Source organism: Periophthalmus magnuspinnatus, chromosome 5 (assembly GCF_009829125.3).
Source record: "Periophthalmus magnuspinnatus isolate fPerMag1 chromosome 5, fPerMag1.2.pri, whole genome shotgun sequence".
In the NCBI taxonomy this organism is placed as follows: Eukaryota; Metazoa; Chordata; class Actinopteri; order Gobiiformes; family Gobiidae; genus Periophthalmus; species Periophthalmus magnuspinnatus.
Window position 1 is genome coordinate 20,030,295 of NC_047130.1, and position 19,052 is coordinate 20,049,346.

The following is a 19,052-nucleotide window of genomic DNA, read 5'->3' on the forward strand; positions in this document are numbered from 1 at the left end:
TCTTATTTTTGTTATTTTTTAAAGTGTCTCAAAGGTGTAATGTGCTATGTGGCAGCTATGAGTACCGTGTCTTTATTCCAGGTGTGAAACAAACTGCTGACAAATCAAGATTTTATTATTTGGCTATTTAAAAAGAAGTGTACTGTATTTATGACACTATATCGACATAAGTAAAGCTGTTTTATAAATAACTGGGCATTTGTTTTCTCTGCTGCTAAGGAAAATAGAGTTAGTATGTTTTAGTAACCATACTAATAGTTTAACTACACTATACACTACATATAAACTGATACATACCATAAATAGGATAACTGCCTGAAAAGAAGGTTGCACAGTTTGTGAAAAATTATACTGTTTCCTGAGTTTATCACAAGGCACAACAGTGTTGTTATGGAGAATTTGGAGCATTTTGTTCAGATAAACTTTCAACTGGGGTTTATGCTCGATGAAATACTGTGTCTAGCCCACCATCACCACACTATCATCAGTATAAGTACTTTGAAGGGACATTGCCAGCATTTGAGTTTGTTTCGTCGGAGGAACCATACAGAATTGGAAGAAATTGCTATATCTGAACAAAATGCTCCAAATTCTTCATAACGCACTGGTCACTTATTCACGCACAAACTCAAATGATTGCAGTGTCCCTTAAAAGTACTTATACTGATGATACTGTGGTGATGGTGGGCTAGACACAGTATTTCATCCTGCGTAAACCCAAGTTGAAAGTTTATCTGAACAAAATGCTCCAAATTCTCCATAATACACAACGCACTGGTCACTCATTCACGCACAGCAGCCTATACTCTCATAAAAATACGACGTCGTATTTTTCCACTTTGACTTTGAGTTTATTCTCGTAATACTACTACTTTTTTCTCATAATACTACGACTTTTTTTCTTGTAGCGCCCGCATTTTTTTTTATTTAAGTGACCCTTATACTCCGTCGTAAGTATCATATGAACCCAGTAACTACGCATTACACTTTCATGGGTCACCAGTGTTACCCATGCAATACAAATACAATAAATTACTAATAGGTGTATATAATGTATTTCATTCAAACTACTAATAGAACCTAGGCTTTTTAATTTATCCAAAATGGTCTTTATTTATTTCAAGATCAGAAAATATCATTTCAACAATTCAACATCTACAAAGACACAACAATCTTAGATATAAAAGTCAAAAATAATTTAACAAAACTTAAAAAATAAACTGGCACAAACCACTCTGTAGAAAAGGGAACGTATTTACATCACTATAATAATAATAATAATAATAATAATAATAATAATTACCAGTTTTAAATTAAGCAGGTCTTGGTCAAAACTGCCATGGTACACATAATATATTATTGGCCCCAGAAATAAAACTCATGAATTATTTTAAGCATAAAATAAAAACACACGAAAAAAAGGAAAGATTTGGGATAAAGGAAAAATTAAGAAAAAAATCTCCAATGTGGGTTCAGGAGAATCTGCTCACTCCAGGAACTATTCATGCAACGTCCTTGGATTTTTTTAGACTGGACCACAGAATTAGGTAGAAAACAGAGGATCACGCCACATTCATGTTCTCTATGGAAAGTTGGAAAATAAACCTAGAATCTGCCTTATAACTTGACAAAAAATGAAAATAGAAACTTGTCTACATTTTATTGATCATTCAGTTGATAATGAAAAGCTAGCTAGAGGCTAACCTTTAGAATAGTAGTTATTTACACAATATGTTGAAAGTATTTTTTTATTTTAAAATTGGCTAATTACAGGGGCGTGTTTAGGGGGTGGTCAGATGTAGAAATGACCACCCAGCTGCGACCCCATTTCAGTTTAATTTTACTTATATTTTTTTCACCAAATCATAACAAATATGAGGAATAAATAAGATTAAAATAATAAAGTTTCAAAATGTGTTCATTTCTGTGTTGGATTCTGTATTTTATTTTTGCTACAGATTTGACTTGTCCTAGTGTCACCCTTGCACTACTCCTTTGAAAACGTCTAGCTAGTTTTGTTAGCTAATGCTACACTTTGGCTAAAGCTACCCTAATAGGCTCTGTGCACAGAAGCACACTGGCTAGCTCAAAGCTAACAGTCACTTTTATTAAAATCAGAAAACATAAAATAAACAATCTATTAAAATTCCTGTTAATTTAAATAAAGACTACATGATTTTTTAAATATGTAGAATACTTAAGTTTGTGGCGCAGTTTTAATACTTGTTATACCTCAAAATTAGCATTATTCTTAGCACTGAGACACAAACATCTCTCTTTCTAAACACAGACATGTTCTCTGGTGAAGTATTAATTTTACTTGTGTAGTTTTTAACATGACATCCACCCGCAGCTCCCTGTCCACTGTCTGATCTTTAAATATTGATTAATTTTAGCGTAATTCTGCAAAAACCTCATAGAGACACAACTGGACAGGAAGTAGTGATGCTAACAGTGAGGTTGCCGCTGTTGTGCACAGAGCCTATTATATTCGCATTCACCATTATAATTTGAAAGGCGCTAACAACAAGCTAATAGGAGCAACTTGGTGAGGACAAAAGCCACAGTTAGGTTTAGGAAGTTAAGAAGTAGTGGAAGTTATGGAAGTTTAATTTACTACCATGATGAATTCAAAACTATGGACCATTTTGTGAGCACAAGAATGTGGCATAAAAAGTTGTGAAAAGTACAATCGGAATTTATGTCTTATCATTTCTGTCAGACCACTGAGCAGCTGATACTACCTCATTATAATTTAAACCTCAATAATAACTTAATAATTTAATATTTTGCATCAAATTGTTTAAATAAATAAATTAGCCCTGTTAAAAGTGTGGTTGTTGGTTTAGTTGGCTGCCCGTGGCCTGGTTGTCTCGGTTGGAGGCTCTACTTGGGAATGTCACCGAAAGCCACCGATCCGTCAGCCCCAGAAATGCTTTCGACGATGGAGGACAGCGCCCGCATGTTCCCCTGGTCTGGAGAGTCCGCCGTGCTCAGCAGATCTGCAGGGAAAAGGAAAGAAAATGAAATACTTGAGCAAAGGATTGAAAGCAGCTAAGTAAGTGTACGCCATGTATTGTTAGAACAAATCCAGCTTATGTAGAGATTTGAGTTCAGTAGTGACAATGTTTACAGTCGTCCTGAAGATGTGAGACAGGCCTCTACTTTGACAGTGTTTAAATCAAGGCTGAAATGACTGAAAGGTTTTTATTCTGCACTTTTCTCTTTTAATGTTTTTTTAATGATGATTATTTGTGATTATTTATGTTTTGATTTGTTGTATTGTGATTGTAACGTCTTTCTTATTCTGTTGCACACTCTGAATTACTAACCCTAACCCTCCCTTACTGTTACTGGTTCCAGTAGTACTAAAACTCAGCTGTCACTAGTGGCTAGAGCGCTCACCAAGGAAGGTTGAAGTACTGATTCCCACCACACTGTTGGTGTGTCCTTAGGTAGGACACTTGTCTAGTATAAATGTGGTGTGAGTGTGTGTGATTCGTGTTAGTGTTTCACTTCCATCAGCTCTTACTGTGGCTACACTTGATTACTACCATCATGGAGCGAATGAATAGGTGTTTTTAGATATTTAAATGCAGATGTTGTAAACACAGATACTGGGAGATTGATGGGTGTCTTGCCCAATGACACCACAGTAGTATTGCAGGTATTGAACCACCAACCTTGAACTGATAGGCCAGCTAGTACTTCTACTGTTTCTAGTGATGATGCTACTACTGCTACAATGTATGAAATGTTATGAAGGACAAAAATATATCAGTTTTACATGTTGTTAATGTTTAAGTCTGTGGATTATAATAAGATGGATATTAACATTGTGCTAACAATGCTAAAGCTAACACATGTCTGACCTTCGCTGCTGTAGCTCTGGCACTGCTCAGGGGTGCTGCTCCACTCAGGGCTACTGCAGCACGTGCTCCCAGAGCTGGGCTCGCTCGAGGAGGACACCTGTTCAGCACAGACGGACAGAGACAAGAGGAGACAGGAGGCATGGTCAGAATGCAGAGGAAATACCACAACACACTGAAATAACACTACTACTACTATTACCGGACTACTACTACTACTACTATCATTAGGCTTGTAATACTACTACTACTCCTATTACTATTATCACTGGGCTTGTAATAGTACTACTACTACAATTACTACTACTATCATTGAGCTTGTAATACTACTACTACCACAACTATTACTACTACTACTACTACAGCTGCTGTTACTTATGCTACCTGGACCCATAGAGCTGGACGAACCTATGAACGTTTTTTTATGTTAAAAGTCAATCTGCAAAGATATTTATGATATTTAATTATTCTTTATTATTGCACTTTTAGGGAGTTAGACTGCTGTGCGATCCCTTTCATTCCGATTGTCATTTTTGTCCAAATTGAATTAAAATAGATATTTATTACAAATCTCAGAACCCTCTCACGGGCCAAGTCAGATCCCCTGGAGGGCCAAACTTGGGCACTAGACAGTCTAAACAAATACTACCACACGCAGAGATCACATTTGCTGTTACTATTACTACAAATCTCCTACCAAGTACTACTGCTACTACTACAACTAAAATTAAGAAAAGAATATATTGGCCAGCTGTTCACGTAAAGTAAATATTTCACTATCTAAACCATATTTAGAAGAGGACAAAATCTAGGTCTAAAATAGGGCAAAATCTGGACTAAATAAACTTTTTAAAAAAACACAACCACCATAAGTACATTATAAAAATCTATATCAAAACTATCTAAGGGTTGAAAACTAGTAACCGCTTGTAATTTCTTAGAATAGATTCAAACCCTAATTGATCGACCTCATCAACCCACAAGTGTTAAACCATTTTCCATTCACCTAAATATAACCCACATTCTTCCACTGCCATCTCTTCCATTGTGGCTTTTGGCTGCATCCCTGTTGCATTGTATAATAAGTCACCTTGCCACCTTGTATCCTACTTCCTCTGCCCTTGTTCCTCTGTCCTACTCACTAGGGCAACACATTTAATCCATTTCATTAATTATGTCATTTACAGAAAGTAAGTTCAAATACAAAGTGAACCATATGTATTTTCAAATTAATATACTACTTGTGTACTTCTCACAGGTTGCATCCAAATACTACAAAAAGTCACCTCATGTGTCCTACTTCCTGCACCCTTACATCATATCCTTGTCTCAAACATCGTACGTTATCTCCTATCCTTACTTAGAGCTACATGCCAGGATCCTTCATTTTGGGCTGCATCCAAACTGTTTTATTGGATCCTCATATTCTATATCCTTTTCCCTGAACCTTTATTTCTGAAGTCCTATGCTCAGTCTGGGCTGCATCCAAATTGTATACATTGCAATTTTCTTCACTGGATCCTTATATCCTATGTCCTAAGGGATATACTGTCTTTAGGCTTCATCCAAATTATATCAGGGCTGCAAAGGAACTATCTATACCTAACTAAGCCTTTGGATCCTTAAAGGTCCTATACTGGCTCTAGGTTGCATCCAAATTGTACACAGTAAGTTCCATTGCCTCCTTGGATACATAAAGCATATGTCCTATTTGCTAGGGCCTAGATCACAAGTTAACTCTCCTCACTGAACTCTTATTTGTCTGATTTCCTTAGCCTTATACTCACTCAGGGCTGCGTCCAAATTGTATATGAGTCAGATTGGACCGTTACATCCTATGTCCTCTTTGCTAAGCCACATACTCACTCTGGGTTGTATCCAAATTGTATACAAGTTGAATTTCCTCACTAAACACATATATGTCTTCTTTCCTTAGCCTTATACTCGCTGGATCCAAATGATATACGAGTCAAATTGGATCCTTATATCTTTTGTCCTCTTTCCTAAGTTACGTACTCATTCTAGGTTGTATCCAAATTGTATACTTGTCAAATTTCCTAAGTCATATACTCACTCGGGGCTGTGCTTGACTTTGCCTGTAGTGTATTCCTTGCTGTCCCGCCTCGTTCTCTTGTTGATTCAGGGACGACACCAGCGCCTGCAGTCTCTCGATGTACTGGATGGCACTTCTCAAAATCTCCACTTTGGGTAGCCTCTGGTTTGGGTTCATCAGCGTACTCCTCTTCAAAGCATCGAAAGCCTCGTTCACTTTCTTCAAGCGGCGTTTTTCTCTCAAAGTCGCCGCTCGACGCCGATCCATGGTCACGGTTTTCCTCTTACAAAGCTTACAGGCCCAGGGAAGGCATTGTCCCGGGCAATGGGGTGTGTTGCTGTCAGAGTGAGGGGACAAGCTGCTGTTCGGAGATGGCTTGTCCTCCACCACTTGGGGCACCCCTGTCGGACCGCACAAGCCCATCATGGTGCTCCGATCCTGGAAGCCGGTTTGGTCGTAGCCCCCTGGAAGAAGAATGGATGTCAGGATTGACTTTGCAATTCTTTGTGTAAATAGACGTTTAGCTCGCCTTTTACCTTTTTTTGGGGTTATTACATCAATAAACCTTATGGTTATTTCAGGCTTAATCAGCAAAAATATGAACATCATTTCAAAATTTCATAAAATTCTATATAAAACAAATTCGAAAAATATTAAAGCTAAAATTCACCTTACATCACTCTACAAAACTGGAAAAAAAAGTTGATGTACTAAATCTGGGCACATAATATTGGTATGGCAATCTATTCAAGTTAATTTAGAATAACTATTTTAATTTAATCAATATAATTACATTTTTCACAATAAACGCAGCAAAAGTTTGAGATCGAGCCATGCCTACCTGGAAGTCTAGACTGGTAGAAATTATCATTCCCTTCGTAAAATCGCTGATCAGGGAAAAAATACGGATTGGTCTCGAAAAGTTCCATTATTGTCAAAGTTTAGTTTTCAAAAATAGTGAAATGATTTTCCTGAAAAGCTTAAGCTAGTGCAGCGCTATATGTTCCCTTATGTTGTGTGGAGTAGAGGGACGCTAGCAGAACAACTGCTCCGGGATGGTTTGGACTGGCATTTAAACCCCGAGGATCATGAGGTTAAAATTAGCCTGAGTTTTTGAAGAAACCTGAGCTAGCGTTTAGCTGTTGTGGCTCATCTACACACTTCACTGCATGGACCCTTTTTACGGCTGCTGCTGCCACTGTGGGTGTCAGTCACTACGATTACATGGAGAGCTTAGAATATTAAGCTGTTGAACTATGGACTGTCTTTGGGTTTATAGGGACAATTGCTCTTTTTCAGATGACATCATAACATTCTATAGGCCAATATTATTTAAAGGTCCTATATTACACAACATTGACTCTTGTGAGCTTTAAACCGTGTTATTATGTTGTTACCTCATCAAAAACATACCTAGAGTTGTGTTTTTCACACATGTTTGAGTAACACTTTATTATTAGTCTGTAACATCTCCAAAGCTCAAAATGCTCTGTTCCACCTCTGGTCCAGGGCTGAAATTATTCAAATGATTCTAGTGAAGGTGTATGGAGTTTAAAAACACAGTGGAGCACTTTTTGTGTTACTACATGACATCAGAAGGTGGAACAGAGTGTTTTCTGTTTGAGAGAAGAACTCAACCTAAATATGCAAACGTTTTGTGTTAAACATGTGAATGAAACAAAACACAACTGCAGGTCTGTTTGTGATGAGGAAACAACATTATAACACAGATCAGAAAACAACCTAATATGGCCCTTTAATGCAAATGGGGGCAGGTAAATGGATATTGTTAAAATGCATTTTGCTGTAATACAGTACGTTCTTGGGTCTAGTGTCTAATAGAACTGATCATAGAACTTGGAGTCTTGTTCATGAGTGAGGGAAGGATGGATCATGAGATTGACGGTTGGGTCGGTGCAGTGTGTGCAGTGATGCGGTTGCTATGTTGGTCTGTTGTGGTGAAGAAAGAGTTGAGTCAAAAGGCAAAACTCTCGATTTACCGGTCAATCTATGTTCCTACCCTCACCTATGGTCTTTGGTAATGACCGAAAGAAAACGTGGTGGATACAAGGTGTTGAAAGGAGTTTCCTCCGCAGGGCGGCTGGGCGCTCCCTTAGAGATAGGGTGAGGAGCTCAGTCACACAGGAGGAGCTCGGAGTAGAGCCGCTAGGTGTAGGAGGGACAATGTTTCTCGGCTGACCTGGGAACACCTTGGAATCCTCCCAGAAGAGCAGGAGGAAGTGTGTGTGGAGAGAAATTCTGGGCCTGTCTGCTCAGGCATTGATGTTCTAGAGTTTGTTGCAATCAGAGTTTGAAAGATTTTAAAATAAATATAAGAAATATCAAACCAGATCATGCTTTTGTGTTTGAAAAATACTGCTCTTGTCTAATTCACCATAGTTCATTCACACCAATAAGAATGCTGAAGTTTATATCAGTTTTTGTTTCATGTGGCTAGACCCAGTACTTATACAGATATTAATCATCTACTTGGTAGGTAGTACAAATAAGGCTAAAAACAATAGCTGCTAGCTGATATTATCAAATGAAGGTGAAGGAGGGCACTGCATGTTGTCAGCAGGTGGAGTGTTTTGAGACAGAGACAGCCTGAAGATTACTCACACAAGAATTAAAGAATACACAACTCCAGGTATTTTTATGAAAAGAAAACAAGAAATCACAAAAACACGATTAAAAGATTAAAAAAGTTAGCTAAGAATAAGGCTCTTAAATGGAGGTGAATTATGTAACTTTTCTGATGGAGGGTTCACCACAGTGTTGTTCCACTCACTCTATCGTCATGGAGACAAATGATGCCATCAGGCCAAGTTACAGGTCATATCTATGGAGAGGCGACCCCGGCAAATTAAGAATACATGTTTTCAAGGTAAAATGCAAGATCAATTAGCTCTGTGGACAACAGTGTCTGAAACTTCTATCTCTATGAGGTTTTTGCTGATTCACGCTAAAATGAATAAATATTTAAAGATCAGTGGACAGAGAGCTGTGGGTGGATGTCACTGACGACATGTTAAAAACTACACAAATAAAATGAATACTTCACCAGAGGACACTTCTGTGTTTAGAAAGAGAGATATTTGTGTCTCAGTGCTAACGCTAATGCAACGCAATTTTTTAGGCATAATAAATATTAAAACACCACAAACTGAAGTATTCAACATATAAAAATTATTAGGTAGTTTTTATTTTAATTAAGTCCAATTTGAATAAGTTCTTTATTTTATGTTTTCAAATTTAAATGAAAGTGGCTGTTGAAATGAAAGTAGCTTTGAGTTTAATGTCAAACTGTGGAACATTCCAGGCAAAACAATAACATCTCTCTGGATATCCCCACCACAAAAGTGACCTAGTGTACTTAAAATTAAGTCAACTATGAAAATTTAACAATAATTTAACAGTTAGCCACAGGTTAAAGGCATTTAAATGCCGCGGCTGTCATCGGAACAGCTCATTTACATAATACTACGCCTCTTACATTGTAAATCAATGGTTTCTCTTTGCTGTATGTGGACTATGTGTGTCATGTCCCTCTGTACTTCCCCCATGTTTCTGTTGCTGTGGAAGAGAATCCAGGATCAAACGAGTCCGACTTAATGAGCTAATCCAGGCCTGTGTCTCTCTATGACTCCACACTGCAAAAAGACATGAGTCAGTTCAAATGACTGAGATTCTGATTATGGTACAGGGGATTTTAAATGCATTTTCCTATAGACTGTTACAAATTTTTGATAGCAAAAAATATTGTCTGATTATTGTTGAGACCATCCAAAAATTGTGATATATTTTTGGACGCTATTTAAAATCCTAGTCTTGAGTAGAAATTTTGGCATCTTAACCAAACTCTTACTATTTAAAAGTCAAATATCTTTCAGTCAGATAAATAAATCTACTCAAACTAGTTAGAACTACTTAGGTAAAGTTACATTTTGTCAGTCAAGTTCAAGTCATTTTAACTCATAGATTTTGCAGTGTATCCATGGGGTCCGCTGGTTCGGGGGGTGGGGGGCACTAGGGGGTACGTGGGGGGCAGACAGCTGTCACTTTACCAGGAGCCAGTCCGGAGCAATGACAAGAAGTTGTTTGGGGCCTGCCTCTTCATAAACCAGGCCAGCGATGGTTGCTACGTCCGAACTAGGTCACATAACAACACTATCCTGGATTTCAAACAAGTGCCAAATCTGTAATATCATTTCCGTATTTACTCATGGTTTCCTCTTAACCCAATGTAAAAGTACTTAGCCTAGATCTGATAACTATAAAGGCCAAAGGGTAAACAAAGGGTAATCTACTTCAGGGGTAAATGCTCCGTGCATCAGAGACAGTTGGTTTGTTAGTCACAGTTGCCTTGTGGCAGACTGCCATGCTCCTCCCTCCACCACCAACCGCTAACACATTTTCATCCATCTCATCCGTCATCTCGTCCCATTTTATCAGTGCCCAATGTTTAATCACTATCACACACTCACTCTCCAGTCACTCCACAACTGCCCAGAGTCAGACTGATAGAAGCATGGAGGCCAGCATGGAGACCACAAGCCTGACATCCACAAATCACACAGACAAATTAGGCCTTGCTAGAAATAGGGTAAGAAACATATATACATTTTGATATTGTTTTATTATAAAACATTATTAAATGTTGACTTCATTATTGTGTAACACATGTTTAGATATTTGCGCCCTCGACCAGCGACGTGCCCAAACAAAATGTGAAACATGTGGGGAGGAAGTCCCCTGTAGTTGGCGCTGGCTCCTGTTACGATGTATTCAGAATTTATACCAGAATATTCCAGTCATTTAAACTCCGCCCTGACCTTTCAGAGCCCAGCGGTGAATTAGCTTTAGCTGCAGCGCTAATCTTTCCACGACACATCGCATAAATAGATGAGAGGCTAATTCAGTCTGGCTTCCGTTAGCTGTAAATATGGACTCAAGGACTAAGAAGAAGTGAGTAAGTGTTAAACCAGCTCTAAAATACAACTGAACATTTTTGGACCAAATCTTCTCCAAAATAGGACTAAACCAAGAATAAAATAAAACATAAAAATGTCTCTACACGAGGACTAAACCTGGAGCTAAACCGGGAATAGAACAGGACCAAACCAAGCCGTCAGGACTGAACTAGGTCAAATCCAAAACCAAATCAGGACCAGTGTAAACACACCTGTGAACCATGTCTAAACTAGGTCTTAACAGAACTGAACCAAGATTTTACATATCCAGACTCGTCCAGTGTTGAAACAAGAATAAATTCAGAACCAAAACAAGCCTAAACTGGGACTCCACAACCAGCACAAGTTTCACAAATATCGCGGGAATTAATCTTCCCAAGGTCAGAGTTAAAGAAGAACCAAATCAGGAAATAACTAAACCGGGTTTAACTAGGCTAAACCAGGATTAAACCAGGACTATGTCAGAACCAAACAGGGTCTAACCCAGAGCACTAACTATCTTAGCCTTGGATATATTTCACAGTTAGATCAGAGGCTAATTCAGACTGACTACTGTTAGCGCTGAGCAAAGTACATAGTTGAATTTGATCCAACATAACTTGAGTCTCAGATGAGTCTGATTTACACAATGTTCATAACAAGACACGTCTGTAATGGCCACACTGTATCTTTGGACTGTTTGCTTTAAAGAAGGGTTCCTCTATGTTTTTAAAGTCCATTATAGTTTACTGTCCCAAGTCTGCATTTGACCCATCCTTCAGTGCTGCTGGGGCAACCTGCCTGGGGGGGACCCATCTCCAGATCGTGAGCTAGTCTTGTTCAGGACTATCTTAACTGGAGAATTTGACCTATTGTGCATGTTTAGGATTGATGAGATCCATCCAGACACAGGGGGAAACAGGCTCCACACAGAAAGTCCCTTGTGACCTGAAAATTGAACCTGGAACCTTCTTGCTGTGAGGTTTGAGTGCTGGCTCAGCCTCTGTCCCACTTCCCTTAGTTCACAGTGTTATGATGCAAACATATCCAATAAGTAGAAGTTTGGGGTCATTCAAACTGTGGCTGCTATTACAAAAGTTTAAAGGCCGTGTATGGAGTATGTATTTTGTTACGAGTTATGACCTGACACAGATCCTGTCAACACAGTCTGAATCAAGGCGCCAAAGTAATTATTTAGAAAACTACATAATCTTGGCTCTGGATTAAAGCCCAGCGCAGGGTCCCGTGGAGAGGGGGTCTGGGGGTCTCGGGGTGTGGTGGGTCTGGGGGCAGTTCTGTCGTTTAGTTTGTGATGGATGGACACGAATGGCAGGACTCGGCACAATAGCCCCAGTGTAGTCCTAAGGAGGGTCTGAGGTCCAGAGAGAGACAGAGGGGAGGGGTCTACACAGGCTTCTGTGCCAGTCACTCATCCAGGGTCATCTGACCCGTTATCAGCAGAAATATGTACACTTTTGATTATTACTTACTTCATGTTATTGTAATATTCAACATTTTTGCTGCCAAGTCCTCACTCTAAAACTATAGATGACTTTTTCTGAAAATAATAATGATAAGTTATATTTGTATTTTTAGTAAAACAAGCCCTAAAGTCTGTTCAGTCATCTAGAAATGTTTTTATCAGATTAAAATTGACTTGTGGATGGAAGTCGAGATGAAAACTTTACCTTTAACTACTGTCTCCTGGATGAATGTGGGATTACACAGACTAAAATCTGTAGGTTCACTCAAAAATGTCAAATAGAACATTATGAAAATTAACTAATAAAGCAACTCATCATATCGTCCCTGGTTTTAATGTAGTAATATTTGAGATGCTTTTTTTTCTTTTGGAGCACGGAGCAGTGTGGCATGGGTAATAATTAGCAGCATTCAGCTATTAGCAACATGACGCTAAGAGATAGAGTCTGTGAGGGCAATTTTGCACTGAAACAGTCAAAAACTTAATAATTACAGTTTTATTTTCAAATGCATGAATGAAACTGTTACTACTCCACATACATTTGTGATGAGTAAACATTACACAGAGATGTTTTTGTCAGGTGCATACTCAGAGTCCACAGGGACCCGGGCTCCAGAGCAGGGCCCTGTCTCACTCGCTCTGCCCTGTCATGTGAGCTCATCGTGGGGGAGACACCGAGGGCAGTGGGCCTGGAGCGTGGAGGTCGTGTGGGACACTTGTGCTGTGGTTTAAAGACGACTCAGGGCTTTAAAGTGGAGACATTTGCACTGTACAAGATTATTCAGGATTTTAGGGAGGAATGCAGTTCTACTTTAATATAAAAACATCAATACACGACTCTAATATTTGGTCAGTTTTAGTCTGGGCTCCTGATTACACATAAAACCATCAAACATGCACTGTGTAACATTTCTGAGGCTGGACCGCCACCTGCTCGTCTCCATGGAGATGTAATAGCTTTTTCAAGAAAATTCCACAGTATAGCATTAAACATATCCTTCTTCATGCAGACAAGCAGCTGATGCCACCACGCTAAGTTGCAAGTCATATCTGTGGAAAGGCGACACTGCTCAAAGTAAGAATGCATGTTTTTCAAGTTTTTTAATTTTTTTTTGCAACATAAACATCTGTAATTGAATGAATGATATGTACGTTACACACAGGGAGCAGATGATTGGGACTGTTCAGATTGTAGACCCGTTCCCCAAAAGTTGGTGGACTCATAACAGTTAACTGTATTACATACTGCCATTGGTCTTTGAGCAAGATAAACAACTTTTATTTAAAGTGTGTCATGGAGGAAGTTAGAGAGACTGAGTGAGGCACCAGTGGTATCCAGAAAAAAAAAAACACCCTTACACACACAACACATCATGGGACTAAACTAGGACTGAAGCTGAACTACACCAGGGCTAAAATAGGTCCAAAAAAAGTCTACATGAAAACTTAACTGGGCTCAAACCAGGACCAAACCAAGACAAGTGTGAACACATCCTAAATGTACATTATAGGAGCCAAGATAATTCTCAACTATTACAGGGTGTGTTGGCTCTTGTTTGCCTCTAAAAAAAAAGAGTGTCAGTGCAGATAAAGCCAGAGATAAAACAAAAACTCTTTGCTGAAAAAAAAATCTATTTATCTAGTTTCTTTTGACCCGCCCTGTGTGATGTGTTTGAGCATGTGCATTTGTGTACACTTCAAACTGCCCAGTTTATAGTGACAGGCAGCGGCAAATTGTGGGACAGCTGAGAAGGGAAGAGGGATGGGGGGGTGTTTGGGGCAGAGGAGAGGAGGTGAGGGGGGTATGTTTTGTGTGAGTGTGTGTGTGTACGGTGTGTACGGTGTTCTGTGTCCAGGTTAGATCAAGATCATCTCTGACCTGAGTCCAGTCATCTGAGCTCCACAGGAAATCCACAGAGCTACAACAACACGGAGGAGTGTCAGAGGAGAGGGGACAGGAGTCAGAACGCTAACTCAGTATACTGTACACAAGCAGGCATGTACTGTAGTCACTTAATATGAGGCCGAGCTGATATTTCCCACATGCTTAAAGGGCCCATATTACACGATATTCTGATCACAAACAGACCTGGAGTTGTGTTTTGTTTCATTCACACATGTTTAACGCACAAACTCTACATATTTAGGCTGTATTCTTCCCTCAAAACGGAAATATGTGATGTCATGTGGCAATACTGTTTTTAAATTCCACACATCTTCACTAGAATCATTTGGATAATTGCAGAACTGGATTGGCAAACTTTACTAAACAAAAGGTAAAGTGTAGCTACTTGAAAACTTCATGACATCACAAGGTGGAACTGAGCATTTTGAGCTTTGGAGATGTTACAGACTAATAATAAAGTGTTACTCAAACGTGTGAATGAAACAAAACACAACTCCAGGTCTGTTTTTGATGAGTTAACAATGTTCAAACATGACTTAAACCTCATAGGAGTCCATTTTGCATAATATAGGACCTCTAAGCTCTACCTAATTTACTCCAGATGCCCTTTCTTTAAAGGGACTGAAGTGGGCAAATGGATTAATAGTCATATCCAGATATAGTGGCTGGTACTTTCTGGGTTCTGGGTTTGCCGTCCAGGTCCTACTCTGTGGAGTTTCCATGTTTGTCCCTGTGTTTGGATGAGTTTCCTCCGGGGACTCCGGTTGCTCCCGTCAACCCAAAACACGCAGTGCAGTAGCTCGTTGGTCCTGGCGGGTTGCCCCAGCGACACTGGTTGGAGGATGGTTCAAATGCAGGGGATGCATTTCTCTCACATATGTTAACCAGAGCAAGCAGGAGGCCAACATGAGTGAGGTGTGAACATTTACTGACAAATCAACTGTTTCTAAGAGGCAACTATTGATACTTTGTAGTGATATCGCGCGGGGGGTGTTTCACATGTATGTCTATAGTGGAATGTTCAGCAGTTTCCATGGTGACACATTAGCAAACACTGTTAAATGTTTTAAGATGGTCTGAAAACACCACAAAAACCTACATTTTTAGGAGTCTGTGTTCATGGTCCTGTTTACGTGTTTGATTTTCAACACAAAACCGGTGAGGGTGACCAACAGAAAAACAGTTGGCTAATGCTAGCTAGCGTGTGGCTGTAATTTGATGTGTGAGAGACTTGTTTAAGAGCGCTCACCCATCATCCCTCCATGTTTCTGACCTGTTTTCGTTCCAAATAAGTCAGTTCTTTGTGTTAAAATAAAGCTCATATAAAAGTCCAGCTTGAGCAACAGAGCTTCAGACAGAGTAGAGCCTCCAGTTAGCTTCACACCAGGATCAATAGCAACTGCTGAAATGGGCTGTAGAAAAAATGTACATGTGCCCTGAGTTTGACACCAATCAAACAAGCACAGAGTAGAGGAGTAGGACTGAGTGGGGCTTGTGGAAATGAAGTTGAAGTGTTCTGCCCAAGGATCCAAATAAACAGGCTGGATTTGAACCAACAACCTTGTGTTTTTGAACGTAACTCACATCTTCAGTGTCACCACAATTTTGAATCTTACTTTCTCCAAGTGTCCAGTCCAGACAGGCCGACATTCTTCCACTGTATGAAGTATTTGGGTCTAATTCCGTCGCTGACACAGGAGAAGGTCAAACACAAACAAAGATAGACATACTAGTAAAAAACATGGAGACACTTTCAAAATAAAAGCACAAACTTATATGTGAGGAATGACAGCCACGGCAAACATCTGACCTATTTGTTTTGAAGGAGTCCAACGAATTTACACTATATAGAGACACAGGAGTAGGGAAGGTAATTGTAGTACCTTAACTAGCCGCACTGTAACGTGAAGCCCCTGGTACTTGGTATTGTAGTAACAGGAGTAGTGAAGCCAAAAGTACAGTAGTAGCAGTAGCAGTAGGAGAAGTAGTAGTTGTAGTAGCCAGCAATACATCTGATCAGGGGAGTTAACGGGGGAAGGGGGACAAAGGGGTCTGTTGTCCCGGGCTCCATGGTTTTAGGGGCCCAGATTTGGACCCTCTTCCTATGAATTTATACCAGCAGGGGGCCCATGTGAGATTTCTTACCCTGGGCCCCGAAATTTCGACGAGGATGAATCTAATAGTAGTCTAAGGTTATACATGCACATACTACACCTCTAAACCAGGACTAGACCAGGACTAAACCAGGACTAAACCAGGACTAAACCAGGACTAGACCTGGACTAGACCAGGACTAGACCAGGACTAAACCAGGACTAAACCAGGACTAAACCAGGACTAGACCAGGACTAGACCAGGACTAGACCAGGACTAGACCAGGAATAAACCAGGACTAGACCAGGACTAAACCAGGACTAAACCAGGACTAAACTAGGACTAGACCAGGACTAAAAGAGGACCAAACCTGGACTAAACCAGGACTAGACCAGGACTAGACCAGGACTAGACCAGGACTAAACCAGGACTAGACCAGGACTAAACCAGGACTAAACCAGGACTAAACCAGGACTAAACCAGGACTAGACCAGGACTAAATCAGGATTAAACTAGAACTATAACAGGACTAGGCCAAGACTAAACCAGGACTAAACCAGGACTAGACCAGGACCAAACCAGGACTAGACCAGGACTAAAAGAGGACCAAACCTGTGTGTCATGACTAAACTGGGACAAATCACAATGAATATATTTGCAGCCGGCTTTAGTACTGTAGGAGGAGCAGAAGTAGTAATGATTTCTTAATATTAGTAATTTTACTTCTAAATGAAAATACTCTTCAAATCCATATTGTCTCTGCATTTGATGAATCCTTCAGTGTCCCTGAGGTAACATATCCATCTCTAGATCTTGAGCCAGCTAGGGTCACAGTCAGGAGTACCTAGCTGCAGGATTAGAAAACAGCACCATAAGGAAGTCCCACCCAGACACAGAGAGAACATGCAAACTCCACATAGAAATCCAAATGGGAATTGAACCTGGGACCTTGAAGTTTATATAATGATTTCCATTCCATTAGTAAACGGCCGTGGTTTTATACAGCGTTTTTCCAACTTTAAGGCACTTTACATCAAGGAACCACTCACACATTCAGACACTGGGGGCGAGATGGGTTAAGTGTCTTGCCGAATGACACAATGACATTATTCATCTGGAATTGCACCGTCAACCTGTAGATCAATGATATTTCATGTTGACAGCAAAATTCGAACTGACAAACACGCTACCAACTGAGCCACTGCCGCCCCGTTATTAACATTGACATTATTACTACAATCTATGCACATATGTAACTTTTCCAGTGGAGCGTCTTGTTTCCATGGAGATATTACTGCTTTGCCAGGAATGTCTCACAGTATGGCATTAAAATGACCTGTTTCACCTTTATTCAATTAACCTGTAAGTGTTAAATGTCTCGAAAAACACGCACTCTTACCATCAAACCGTGTCACCTTTCCATAGATATGTCCTGTAACTTGGTCTAGTGGCATCACACATTTGTCTCCATGGAGCTCGACATACTGCGGAGCATTCCAGACAAACCAATAACATCGCTATGGAGACCAGAACAATAGTTACATAATGAACCTTTAAGTAATAGCGTTTCGCAGTAGCAGTATTCAAGCAAATCCCTGGACGTTAATTGCGGTCACACTCAAAGGTGTAAATGAGCGAGTAATTAAACGGGACGGATTGTACACGTTCCAGGATTTAACCCGATCCCCGTGTCTTTAATGCGTTTTTTAACATCGCATTCAAACACGCGACATCCATCTCTTCATATATGACCGGCCATTTTATTATCCACATAACCAAACAATCAAAGCCGTTTACAGAAGTTATTTACAGTGAATATCTCTGCCCCAGCACGCCCACTATGTGCCGCAGAGATGCCAGGGAAGGGAAGGGCACAGTTTTTGAACGCGACACCACTTGCACTTAAGCTACACAACAGCTGCAAATGCACATGCCAACCATTCTGTTTGTTGTAGTCGGGGATTACTGCGCGATAAAAGGCCCAGGGAGGAGCAGCGCGGCCCGGGGACAACGACTACTGTTCCCCCCTAAGAGTTGGAACGCCATGGAGGTTTGGAGTGAGGTTTAAGGAAGAGGTTATGTCTGCGTAGAGGCACAGGTGGATGTGTAGGGGAGTATTCAGATTAAAACAGTAACAAAACAAATCAACGTAACTCTGATAAACTTCTTCTGTAAGGTTTTACTGCGTGAAAAAGGCGACAATACTACATATAATGGTTTTTAGCTTGTTTTGATGTGCTTTTTCTCATTAAAAACATACTTTGCCATTTTATACTTGCAGATATTTGAGTATTTCTATATATTTATACACTACTAGTCAAAGTTTGGTCACACCATCTCATTTTGTGTGTTTTTTTTTAAATGTATCTAAAATGTAAAAAGTAGTAAAAAATAAAGAAAAAAACACTGAATGAAAAAAGTAGTTATCAGCAGATCAATTTAAACTTGTGTCTTTAGTTACTATGGTGTATTTAAAGGTCCGCTATGTTACTTTTCTGGTGCAGGGTCCTCTATCTGCCTGAAATGTCCCCCTCTGTCTGTCTGACCTGTAACTTGGCCTGCTCGTCTCCATGGAGATCTGTGTTCTGTGGAAACTCCCTGGGAAAGTAACAACATCTTCATGGGGCGACAGTAGCTCAGTTATTCCAGTGTTTGTTCACTGATCCAAAGGTTGGAGGTTTAAATCCCGGTCTCA

The 19,052-nt window shown here is 39.9% G+C and overlaps 1 protein-coding gene across 1 annotated transcript; it reads right to left on the bottom strand.

Annotated features, from left to right (window-relative positions):
• Positions 1 to 2,454: 2,454 nt before the first annotated feature.
• Positions 2,455 to 6,974, bottom strand: myog (myogenin). Its single transcript, XM_033966519.2, has 4 exons — positions 6,764 to 6,974; positions 5,944 to 6,386; positions 3,873 to 3,969; positions 2,455 to 3,002 (listed from the first exon to the last, which is right to left on the bottom strand). Exons 1-4 carry the CDS (start codon positions 6,849 to 6,851, stop codon positions 2,887 to 2,889), a joined length of 744 nt encoding a protein of 247 aa, XP_033822410.1. The 5' UTR covers positions 6,852 to 6,974; the 3' UTR covers positions 2,455 to 2,886.
• Between the last annotated feature and the right edge of the window lie 12,078 nt (positions 6,975 to 19,052).

What these genes read in the sequence shown, in the direction of transcription:
- myog (XM_033966519.2), bottom strand. Translation starts at nt 6,851, where the DNA reads ATGGAACTTTTCGAGACCAATCCGTATTTTTTCCCTGATCAGCGATTT. An exon ending in CTACCAGTCTAGACTTCCAG is followed by an intron (nt 6,387 to 6,763) that starts GTAGGCATGGCT and finishes TTCTTCTTCCAG; the next exon opens with GGGGCTACGACCAAACCGGC. An exon ending in AAAGTCAAGCACAGCCCCGA is followed by an intron (nt 3,970 to 5,943) that starts GTGAGTATATGA and finishes TGTGCTGAACAG; the next exon opens with GTGTCCTCCTCGAGCGAGCC.